This window comes from Oncorhynchus keta, chromosome 20 (assembly GCF_023373465.1).
Source record: "Oncorhynchus keta strain PuntledgeMale-10-30-2019 chromosome 20, Oket_V2, whole genome shotgun sequence".
Classification (NCBI taxonomy): Eukaryota; Metazoa; Chordata; class Actinopteri; order Salmoniformes; family Salmonidae; genus Oncorhynchus; species Oncorhynchus keta.
In genome coordinates this window covers 21667548-21679943 of record NC_068440.1, presented here as the reverse complement: position 1 = coordinate 21679943, position 12396 = coordinate 21667548, and the positions used below count along the sequence as shown (strand labels likewise).

Below are 12396 nucleotides of genomic sequence, written 5' to 3'. Positions count from 1 at the left end.
CTCATAATATATACCCATAGCTACCATACTTGCCTACACTCATGCCTATTTCATTTTATGTGTGTGAACAGGGTGCACCACAAGCGTGTGTTTGAGACAGTGAAGAACATCAACCAGATGGTCCGGCAGCGTTCTCCAATCCCGTCCAACGCCAACATCCCGGGATCCAATCAGGCGTCGTCTCTTAGCTCCGCTCACTCTAGTGGCAGGACCACACCCATGACTGGTAGCATTAGCTGGGATGTCAGAGGTGACGGTGTCACCCTTGACAACCGACAACAGAGCATGCTCATGGAGTCAGCAGCAGACAATCAGGACAGGTAAGTCGTGCATACCTGAACCTGTGATTGTTTCAGCCTGTCTTTGACACAGTATAGTTGTACAGTTTACCAGATCTCGCCTGAAGAAATGTTTAAAATCTAACGAATCATATTAAAATGAAATTAGAACAAGCTTTTCATATTCACCAGGTTCATTGTTTAAATAGTCTATTTCTGTGCATCAGTCTAGTAATATTTATCTATTTCTGTTTGGGCTTTAGTGTGGACGCCCGTGCTAAGAAAGCAGCTGGTGTTGAGGACCTGAGGCTGGCGTTACGCCGCCTGTCCCTGCGCCGCCAGAACAACCTGAGCGAGAGACGCTTCTTTGAGGAGGAGAGAGGGAGGAGGAGAGGTGGAGGAGGAGTTGCGCAGGATGGGGGGGGGCAGGGGGGTGGGATGACACCCTCAGATAGCATCATGTCTCTGGGGTCATTACACCTGTGGGCCTCCCGACCATACCTCCCCGACAAACTACAGATCGTTAAACCCCTGGAAGGTGAGGGAGAGAAGGAGAGGGGGACGAGGAGAGAGGAGAAGAGAAAGGTGGGGATGAGGGGAGAGGAGAGAAGGATGGGGTGGAGGAGAGAGAGAGAGAGGGAAGAGAGGGAGGGACTGGCCAAGCCGTGGGAGAGAGGTAGGGAATGGCAGCGAGATGTGGAAGGAGGGAGCGAGGTAGAGAGAGAAGGAGAGGGAGAGGGAAGGGATGGGGAAAAGAGTGGAGGAGAGAGGGAGAGAGGGAGAAGAAGTTGGAGTAAAAAGAGGGGGCTAGATAGAGAGAGGGAGCGAGGGAGGAGATGGGCTAGAGAGGTAGAACAGGGGAGAGAAACAGAAGAAGGGATAGAAAGAGGAGAGCGTCCTGTATCTTTAATGTTGTTTAACTCCTTCTGGTCTCTGATGCATCACCATCGTAAGTCAGGCCTCTCCACCTCACAACACTCCTTCTATAGAGACCCTCAGCCTAGAGGTTGGCTGGGGATCAACTAAAATATAAGTTTAATCATGAGCAGTGTGGTGTTTTGTTGTGCTGCTGCTACCCTCTGCTGGTGAGGGGAGAAACATACAACATGATAACATTTTGATGTAACATTAAATATGTGAGATGTCTGAGTCTAACTCTCTCTTTTCTCTTTAGTTCACTATTCCATCTGTTTTGGTGTACTTTTTTCCCCCTCTGCTACTTTCTTTCTTGTTATAATACTTTAATTTCTTTCATCTCATTTACTCATTTTAATTGAAATCCTTTGTTCATTTTTAATCTTCTGTTTAACTCAACTTTTACTCTGCATCTTCAATAAAAACCTGACCTCATTCTCTTCTTTTGCTCTCTTCATTCTTTCACTTCTGTTGCCTGTGTGTGTTTTTTCATTTTCTCTGCAGTCTCAACTTTCTCTGCAGCCTCCCGAGCTTTGTGTTGGGCTTTACTGTTATGGCTTTAACCATTGTCTACAGTTGAGATGTTTTCATGCAATACAATAAAACACACCCACTTTCCTCACTTCTCTCAAATGTTTAACCATATATAGGAAAATGTGTGTGTGTGTGTGTGTGTGTGTGTGTGTGTGTGTGTGTGTGTGTGTGTGTGTGTGTGTGTGTGTGTGTGTGTGTGTGTGTGTGTGTGTGCCTGTGCTTGTATGTAATATGTTTCTCTCACCCTTTGCATTTCTCTCTTGGTCCTGTCGTCTCCAGGCTCTGCGACCCTTCACCACTGGCAGCAGTTGGCTCAGCCCCACTTAGGAGTGATCCTGGATGCTAGACCTGGGGTTGTACCTAAAGGCTTCAGGCCTCTGGAACTAGAGCTGGAACAGGTACGTGTGTGTGTGTTTCCCATGGGTGTGTGTGTATATGGAATAACCTGTGTGTTTCCCATGGGTGTGTGTGTATATGGAATAACCTGTGTGTTTCCCATGGGTGTGTGTGTATATGGAATAACCTGTGTGTTTCCCATGGGTGTGTGTGTATATGGAATAACCTGTGTGTTTCCCATGGGTGTGTGTGTATATGGAATAACCTGTGTGTTTCCCATGGGTGTGTGTGTATATGGAATAACCTGTGTGTTTCCCATGGGTGTGTGTGTATATGGAATAACCTGTGTGTTTCCCATGGGTGTGTGTGTATATGGAATAACCTGTGTGTTTCCCATGGGTGTGTGTGTATATGGAATAACCTGTGTGTTTCCCATGGGTGTGTGTGTATATGGAATAACCTGTGTGTTTCCCATGGGTGTGTGTGTATATGGAATAACCTGTGTGTTTCCCATGGGTGTGTGTATATGGAATAACCTGTGTGTTTCCCATGGGTGTGTGTGTATATGGAATAACCTGTGTGTTTCCCATGGGTGTGTGTGGATATGGAATAACCTGTGTGTTTGTGTGTACGTTTGGGTGTTGCAGGTGTATCCATGGGGTGGTTTCGAGGAGGATGAACCAGGAGAGCAGTACTTCCAGAGTCTCCCCACCTCCTCAGCCTCTGCCTCCCCCGCCCTCCCCCCTCAGCCTCACCCTCCTTACCCCTCTACTCCCCCCAGCCACCTCGCCTCACCCTCAGCCCCCTCTCCCTCCCCTCACCTAAGCAACACTGATCCTGCAGGTATGTTTCTATATGCACATACAGATACTATGATAGATGCTACAACAACATGTTAGATACTAAGAATACTTAACCATTTATATTCAAAGTGATAGAGAGAGAGAGCGATTCAAAAGACAGAGAGAGCGATAGAAATAGATAAACAGAAAGAGAAAGTGTTTTAGTGGTTAACTAAGTGGTTGACTGGTTCAATCATATACACACTGGTTCAGTGGTTCACTGAGTGGTCCACTGAGTGGTTCACTGAGTGGTTCACTGAGTGGTCCACTGAGTGGTTCAGTGAGTGGTCCACTGAGTGGTCCACTGAGTGGTTCAGTGAGTGGTCCACTGAGTGGTCCACTGAGTGGTTCACTGAGTGGTTCACTGAGTGGTCCACTGAGTGGTCCACTGAGTGGTTCACTGAGTGGTCCACTGAGTGGTCCACTGAGTGGTTCAGTGAGTGGTCCACTGAGTGGTTCACTGAGTGGTTCACTGAGTGGTCCACTGAGTGGTTCACTGAGTGGTCCACTGAGTGGTTCACTGAGTGGTCCACTGAGTGGTTCACTGAGTGGTTCACTGAGTGGTCCACTGAGTGGTCCACTGAGTGGTTCAGTGAGTGGTCCACTGAGTGGTCCACTGAGTGGTTCACTGAGTGGTTCAGTGAGTGGTCCACTGAGTGGTTCACTGAGTGGTTCAGTGAGTGGTTCACTGAGTGGTCCACTGAGTGGTTCAGTGAGTGGTTCAGTGAGTGGTCCACTGAGTGGTCCACTGAGTGGTCCACTGAGTGGTTCAGTGAGTGGCCCACTGAGTGGTCCACTGAGTGGTTCACTGAGTGGTTCAGTGAGTGGTTCACTGAGTGGTTCAGTGGTTCACTGAGTGGTTCAGTGAGTGGTCCACTGAGTGGTCCACTGAGTGGTTCAGTGAGTGGTCCACTGAGTGGTCCACTGAGTGGTCCACTGAGTGGTTCAGTGAGTGGTCCACTGAGTGGTCCACTGAGTGGTTCACTGAGTGGTTCAGTGAGTGGTTCACTGAGTGGTTCAGTGAGTGGTTCACTGAGTGGTTCACTGAGTGGTTCACTGAGTGGTTCACTGAGTGGTTCAGTGAGTGGTTCACTGAGTGGTTCACTGAGTGGTTCAGTGAGTGGTCCACTGAGTGGTTCAGTGAGTGGTTCAGTGAGTGGTTCACTGAGTGGTTCAGTGAGTGGTTCAGTGAGTGGTTCACTGAGTGGTTCACTGAGTGGTTCACTGAGTGGTTCACTGAGTGGTTTAGTGGTTCACTGAGTGGTTCAGTGAGTGGTCCACTGAGTGGTCCACTGAGTGGTTCAGTGAGTGGTCCACTGAGTGGTCCACTGAGTGGTCCACTGAGTGGTTCAGTGAGTGGTCCACTGAGTGGTCCACTGAGTGGTTCACTGAGTGGTTCAGTGAGTGGTTCACTGAGTGGTTCAGTGAGTGGTTCACTGAGTGGTTCACTGAGTGGTTCAGTGAGTGGTTCACTGAGTGGTTCACTGAGTGGTTCACTGAGTGGTTCAGTGAGTGGTTCAGTGAGTGGTCCACTGAGTGGTTCACTGAGTGGTTCAGTGAGTGGTTCACTGAGTGGTTCAGTGAGTGGTTCACTGAGTGGTCCACTGAGTGGTTCACTGAGTGGTTCACTGAGTGGTTCAGTGAGTGGTTCAGTGAGTGATTCACTGAGTGGTTCAGTGAGTGGTTCACTGAGTGGTTCACTGAGTGGTTCACTGAGTGGTTCACTGAGTGGTTCAGTGAGTGGTTCACTGAGTGGTTCACTGAGTGGTTCACTGAGTGGTTCACTGAGTGGTTCAGTGGTTCACTGAGTGGTTCAGTGAGTGGTCCACTGAGTGGTCCACTGAGTGGTTCAGTGAGTGGTCCACTGAGTGGTTCAGTGAGTGGTCCACTGAGTGGTCCACTGAGTGGTTCACTGAGTGGTTCAGTGAGTGGTTCACTGAGTGGTTCAGTGAGTGGTTCACTGAGTGGTTCACTGAGTGGTTCACTGAGTGGTTCACTGAGTGGTTCAGTGAGTGGTTCACTGAGTGGTTCAGTGAGTGGTTCAGTGAGTGGTCCACTGAGTGGTTCACTGAGTGGTTCAGTGAGTGGTTCACTGAGTGGTTCAGTGAGTGGTTCACTGAGTGGTTCAGTGAGTGGTCCACTGAGTGGTTCACTGAGTGGTTCAGTGAGTGGTTCACTGAGTGGTTCAGTGAGTGGTTCACTGAGTGGTTCACTGAGTGGTTCAGTGAGTGGTTCACTGAGTGGTTCACTGAGTGGTTCACTGAGTGGTTCAGTGAGTGGTCCACTGAGTGGTTCACTGAGTGGTTCAGTGAGTGGTTCACTGAGTGGTTCAGTGAGTGGTTCACTGAGTGGTCCACTGAGTGGTTCACTGAGTGGTTCACTGAGTGGTTCAGTGAGTGGTTCAGTGAGTGATTCACTGAGTGGTTCAGTGAGTGGTTCACTGAGTGGTTCACTGAGTGGTTCACTGAGTGGTTCAGTGAGTGGTTCACTGAGTGGTTCACTGAGTGGTTCACTGAGTGGTTCACTGAGTGGTTCAGTGGTTCACTGAGTGGTTCAGTGAGTGGTCCACTGAGTGGTCCACTGAGTGGTTCAGTGAGTGGTCCACTGAGTGGTTCAGTGAGTGGTCCACTGAGTGGTCCACTGAGTGGTTCACTGAGTGGTTCAGTGAGTGGTTCACTGAGTGGTTCAGTGAGTGGTTCACTGAGTGGTTCACTGAGTGGTTCACTGAGTGGTTCACTGAGTGGTTCAGTGAGTGGTTCACTGAGTGGTTCAGTGAGTGGTTCAGTGAGTGGTCCACTGAGTGGTTCACTGAGTGGTTCAGTGAGTGGTTCACTGAGTGGTTCAGTGAGTGGTTCACTGAGTGGTCCACTGAGTGGTTCACTGAGTGGTTCACTGAGTGGTTCACTGAGTGGTTCACTGAGTGGTTCAGTGAGTGGTCCACTGAGTGGTTCAGTGGTTCACTGCCACTTTTCCAGCCAGGAAAGGTAGAGGAGAACAGATAGACTATTCTGTGTGTTTGTGTCTTTGTGTTTTCAGCGGTGTACTACCCAGGTAAATGCATGGCCCATGCCAGCTCTACCTACACCTTTACTACCTGTCGTATCCTACACCCAACTGATGAGCTGACCCGCGTCACACCCAGGTAAAGAGACACACCATACACTTACATCTCCTCCTTCTCTACCACCCTACACCTCCCTCTCCTCCTTCTCTACCACCCTACACCTCCGTCTCCTCCTTCTCTACCACCATACACCTCCCTCTCCTCCTTCTCTACCACCATACACCTCCCTCTCCTCCTTCTCTACCACCACGCACCTCCCTCTCCTCCTTCTCTACCACCATACACCTCCCTCTCCTCCTTCTCTACCACCATACACCTCCCTCTCCTCCTTCTCTACCACCATACACCTCCCTCTCCTCCTTCTCTACCACCATACACCTCCCTCTCCTCCTTCTCTACCACCATACACCTCCCTCTCCTCCTTCTCTACCACCATGCACCTCCCTCTCCTCCTTCTCTACCACCATACACCTCCCTCTCCTCCTTCTCTACCATCATACACCTCCCTCTCCTCCTTCTCTACCACCATACACCTCCCTCTTCTCCTTCTCTACCACCCTACACCTCCCTCTTTTCCTTCTCTACCACCCTACACCTCCCTCTCCTCCTTCTTTACCACCCTACACCTCCGTCTCCTCCTTCTCTACCACCATACACCTCCCTCTCCTCCTTCTCTACCACCATACACCTCCCTCTCCTCCTTCTCTACCACCATACACCTCCCTCCCCTCCTTCTCTACCACCATGCACCTCCCCTCCTTCTCTACCACCATGCACCTCCCTCTCCTTCTCTACCACCATACACCTCCCTCACCTCCTTCTCTACCACCATGCACCTCCATCTCCTTCTCTACCACCATACACCTCCGTCTCCTCCTTCTCTACCACCATACACCTCCCTCTCCTCCTTCTCTACCACCATACACCTCCCTCTCCTCCTTCTCTACCACCACGCACCTCCCTCTCCTCCTTCTCTACCACCATACACCTCCCTCTCCTCCTTCTCTACCACCATACACCTCCCTCTCCTCCTTCTCTACCACCATACACCTCCCTCTCCTCCTTCTCTACCACCATACACCTCCCTCTCCTCCTTCTCTACCACCATACACCTCCCTCTCCTCCTTATCTACCACCATACACCTCCCTCTCCTCCTTCTCTACCACCATACTCCTTCTTCTCCCTCTTCTCTCTAAAGTGTACACTTGTTCTCTGTCCACACGTTATCTAATAGATCACAATTGTTGCAGTGTGCAGTCTCAATTTTCTCTGTTCTTTCTCTGCCTGTCTTTTTCAAATGGTGTTGTTATGGCTCCTCTCCAGTGTTAACCCCGGCATGTCCTCGTCATCCTGTGTGATGACATCATCTATCCTGGCCACTCCCGCTGGCACGCCCTGTCATACACCCCGCAGGATGAGTCTACTACGACCCTCTGAGTCTTCTACCAACCTCAGGTACACACACACACACACACACACACACACACACACACACACACACACACACACACACACACACACACACACACACACACATATATAAAACTTGTTAGATTGACTCTAGCTACTACGTCTCATTCCCAGGACTTTGTCTCTTTGTCTGTGTGTGTGTGTGTGTGTGTGTGTGTGTGTGTGTGTGTGTGTGTGTGTGTGTGTGTGTGTGTGTGTGTGTGTGTGTGTGTGTGTGTGTGTGTGTGTGTGTGTGTGTGTGTGTGTGTGTGTGTGTGTGTGTGTGTGTGCACCTGCCCATGTGTGTATATGATTTCCCCTTCTTCAGGGAAGCCACACGTACCACCAGTACCTCTCTGGGATTAGTGCGCCTTCTGCAGGAGAGAGGCATCTCTGCAGCCATGTACCACCACCAGACCCAGGGCTGGGACAGGGCTGGCGGGCCCGGGGTGGGGAGCGGAGGGGTGCTGTTCAGTACCTCTATCACCCCTAACCTCCACCCAGCCCCCCACCCCGACACCCTCCGCCCCTCCACTCCCCCCAACTCCCCCACAGGACACGACCCCCCATCCTCGGGGACCAACACCCCCGCGGGCTTCGACTTCAAGTCTCCTTCCTATGACACCTTCCTGGCCTCCAAGCCGGCACGGTCCATTCTGAAGGAAGTAGCGGGGGGGATGGGGAGCAGCCGGAGCAGGAGGCAGCAGAGGGGGAGAGATTGTGAGAGCCAGACAGATGTTAGCGTCACAGTTCATAACCTCAACCTGGTGGACAAGGTGAGGCGCCTGGGTGTGGCTGGGTGTCCTCCAGGACAAGGGGGTGTAACCGGGGGACCAAGCCCCCTCCTGGGGCCTCTGGGTGGGCTACGGAGGCCTGGGTCGCCCTTTGGACCAGAGGGGATGAGGAGGAACAGGAGTTATCCAGCTATGGTAGGGGCCAGTATGGCGATGAAGGGCCCGGGGCCCCAGGAGGACTCAGAACTACTCCTGCCTCCTAACAAAATGCCTAAAGAGAAGAGACTCAAGTAGATGCTGGGACCTCTGGCCTCTAACCGCTGACACCTAATATTAACCCTAACCAACTAGTTTCCTCAGGAGACTGAACTTGTTACTTACCTGTTAGACCTCTGGTACTATAGCTAGTTTTTCAAAATCCTACAAACTATTGGTACTCCTGGTCTAGCTATTGACAAATGACAACCAATCACCTTTCTCAGCTACTGACAATGAATTAGTCTTCTAGTTCTATCCGATGCTTATCCTTCCAGCTCCAAAACCAAATGGCTACCCTGCTGTCTGCTACTATTTAACCAGCTACCAAACTAGTACTAACAATGAACAATGATCTTCCATAATAGCTAAAACTTTTCCTCTCTAGCCCTTGAACACAGCTATTTCTCCCTGATGTAGTCAATGAAATGACATTTGCGCCCAGAGGGGGGTAAGCTCCTCACATGTAGACTAAGCATAATGTATGTAGTTCAAATCTAATTGTCACATTTTTTTAAACCTTTATCTTACTAGGCAAGTCAGTTAAGAACAAATCTTATTTTCAATGACGGCCTAGGAACAGTGGGTTAACTGCCTGTTCAGGGGCAGAACGACAGATTTGTACCTTGTCAGCTCAGGGATTTGAACTTGCAACCTTCCGGTTACTAGTCCAGCTCTCTGACCACTAGGCTACCTGCCGCCCTTTGTAAACGACAGGTGTAGACTAACAGTGAAAGTCTTACTAAAGGGCCCTTCCCAACAATGCAGAGAGAAAACAAGTCATAATAACATAAGGAATAAATGCACAATGAATAACGATAACTTGGCTACATACACGCGGTAGCAGTACGGAGTGGATGTGCAGGGGTACGAGGTAACTGAGATAGATATGTACATATAGGTAGGGATAAAGTGACTAGGAAACTAAATAATAAATAGTAGCAGCAGCGTATGTGACGAGTCAAAAGAGTTAATGCAAAAGGGTCAATGCAGATAGTCTGGGCAGCTATTGGTTAACTATTTAACTACCTATTCACTAGTCTTATGGCTTGGGGGTAGAAGCTGTTCAGGATCCTGTTGGTTTCAGACTTGGTGTATTGGTACCCCTTACCATGCGCTAGCAGAGACAACAGTCTATGACTTGGGTAGCTGGAGTCTTTGACAATTTGCTGAGTAAGTTAAATCAAACTTACACGTCATGTGATTGTCATGTCAGCTGGACTTGGAGCTTCTTCATCACCATGTATTTAGATGACTAGTATCATGTAGCACCACTAACTATAGTCTAAACCTTTCTTCCTAGGTAATAATGGATTGTGAAATAATGTTGAATATGTAACAATTCTAATGGTAAAGATTTTCCACCAAATTCATGAAATAGATGATCAACTTTTTTGCTCAACTCTTTCTCCTTCTCTCTTTCTCTCTCCCTGTTCTCAATGAGAAGAACAAGTCATATTTCACTTTTAGGAGTCTTGTTAATGTTTTGTCTGTGTGTTAAAGTTTAATTAGTGTTATTTTCCTAAATGACTATAGACAAAGGGAAATGGATAGTGGTTTCAGAGTGGTCAGTGATTGAGGGAATTATGAAAAGATCAATATACCCACTGCTGGAATGGAGACAGGGAAGGAGGAACAGGGGGAAGGGATAGAGGTTAAACAGTCTTTGTGGTCAGAAGCGTTTCCTGCTTCTTACTTCAGAGAATTCCACAGAGAATTTCAATTGCTTAAATTAATTTTAAAAAGCATTAGTGCCTCAATATGGTTTCTACATCACTATGCTCATACTGGTTGTTTATGTTCTTATTCTAACTAAAATGTTGTCCACTGAGTTACACTCCTCTTACATTGATATGTATAATTATATAATTTATTGACTAAACAGTCTTTTGATTGAATATGCAAAACTATTATTATTCACAAGATTTAACACATTAAACACATGTGCGTTATATACGGTATATAACACTATATTCATTCATTGTTATTAGTACTGGAAAACTCATTTACAACAATCACGGTGAAATAGAGGGGTGGTGTTCAATACTAAACAAAAATATAAATGCGACATGTAAAGTTTTGGTTTCCTGAGCTGAAATAAAATATACCAGAAATTATCCACCATTTTGTTTTTGTATTTCTCTCAAATTTGTGCACAAATTTGTTTTCCTCCCTGTTATTGAGCATTTCTCCTTTGACAGGTGCACCTTGTGCTGGCGACAATAATAGACCACTCTAAAATGTGAAGTTTTGTCACACAACATAATGCCAGACATGACTCAAGTTTTGAGGGAGCGTGCAATTTGCATGCTGACTGCAGGAATGTCCACCAGAGCTGTTTCCAGATAATTTAATGTTAATTTCTCTACCATAAGCCACCTCCAACGTCGTTTTAGAGAATTTGGCAGTACGTCCAATCGGCCTCACAACCTCAGACCATGTGTAACCACACCAGCCCTGGACCTCCACTTCCGGACAGCTGATGAAACTGTGGATTTGCACAACCAAATAATTTCTGCACAAACTGTCAGAAACTGTCTCAGGGACCCTGATCTGTCTGCTCATTGTCCTCACCGGGGTCTTGACCTGACTGCAGTTCGGTGATGTAACTGACTTCAGATGGAAAATGCTGACCTTCGATGGCCACTGGCACACTGGAGAAGTGTGCCCTTCACGGATGCATCCCGGTTTCAACTGTACGAAGCAGATGGCCTACAGAGTGTATGGCGTCGTGTGGGCGAGCTGTTTGCTGATGTCAAAGTTGTATCGATGGCAATTTCAATGCACAGAGATACCGTGATGAGATCATGAGGCCCATTGCTGTGCCATTCATTTGCCGCCATCACCTTATGTTTCAGCATAATAATGCACGGATCTGAACACAAATCCTGGAAGCTGAAAATGTCAGAGTTCTTCCATGGCCTGCATACTCACCCGACGTGTCACCCATTAAAGTATGTTTGGGATGCGTATGACAGCATGTTCCAGTTCCCGCCAATATCCAGTAACTTCTGCACAGCCTTTGAAGAGGAATGGGACAACATTCCACAGGCCACAACAGCCTGATCAACTCCATGGGAAGGAAATGTGTGGTCACACCAGATACTGGCTGGTTTTTCTGATCCACGCTCCTACATAATTTTTTACGTATCTGTGACCAACAGATGCGTATCTGTATTCCCAGTCATGTGAAATCCATAGATTAGGGCCTAATTAATGTATTTCAATTGACTGATTTCCTTATATGAAACTCAGTAAAATCTTTGAAATTGTTGCATGTTGTGTTTATATTTTAATTCAGTGTATATTTAAACAGTTGTGTTTCTGCAGTTACAGTGGCTTGCGAAAGTATTCACACCCCTTGGCATTTTCCCTATTTTTTGGCCTTACAACCTGGAATTAAAATAGATTTTGGGGGGGGTTGTATCATTTGATTTACACAACATGCCTACCACTATGAAGATGCAAAATATTTTTTATTGTGATACAAACAAGAAATAATACCAAAAAAACTGAAAACTTGAGCATGCATAACTACCCCCAAAGTCAATACTTTGTAGAGCCACCTTTTGCAGCAATTACAGCTGCAAGTCTCTTGGTATGTCTCTATGAGCACATCTAACCACTGGGATTTTTGCCCATTCTTCAAGGCAAAACTGCTCCAGCTCCTTCAAGTTGGATGGGCTCCGCTGGTGTACAGCAATCTTTAAGTCATACCACAGATTCTGAATTGGATTGAGTTCTGGCCTTTGACTAGGTCATTCCAAGACATTTACATGTTTCCCCTTAAACCACTCGAGTGCTGCTTTAGCAGTATGCTTAGGGTCATTGTCCTGCTGGAAGGTGAACCTCCGTCCCAGTCTCAAATCAGGTTTTCTCAAGACTTTCCCTGTATTTAGCACCATCCATAATTCCTTCAATTCTGACCAGTTTCCCAGTTCCTGCCAATGAAAAACAACATTCTCAGGGTGATGAGAGGTGTTGGGTT

At 47.6% G+C, this 12396-nt stretch overlaps 1 protein-coding gene across 9 annotated transcripts in view; it reads left to right on the top strand.

The window, feature by feature from the left end:
- LOC118398972 (trafficking kinesin-binding protein 1-like) overlaps positions 1-10525 on the top strand; it is a 35790-nt gene extending 25265 nt beyond the window's left edge. For all 9 annotated transcript variants that reach the window (XM_052472284.1, XM_052472283.1, XM_052472282.1 and 6 more), the window contains 7 exons: positions 72-320; positions 542-816; positions 2007-2125; positions 2711-2906; positions 5942-6047; positions 7294-7425; positions 7748-10525. In XM_052472284.1, the coding sequence (XP_052328244.1) occupies positions 72-320; positions 542-816; positions 2007-2125; positions 2711-2906; positions 5942-6047; positions 7294-7425; positions 7748-8447 (1777 nt within the window). In that variant the 3' untranslated portion in view covers positions 8448-10525. The remainder of the gene's footprint in view (positions 1-71; positions 321-541; positions 817-2006; positions 2126-2710; positions 2907-5941; positions 6048-7293; positions 7426-7747) is intronic.
- The last annotated feature ends 1871 nt before the right edge of the window (positions 10526-12396 follow it).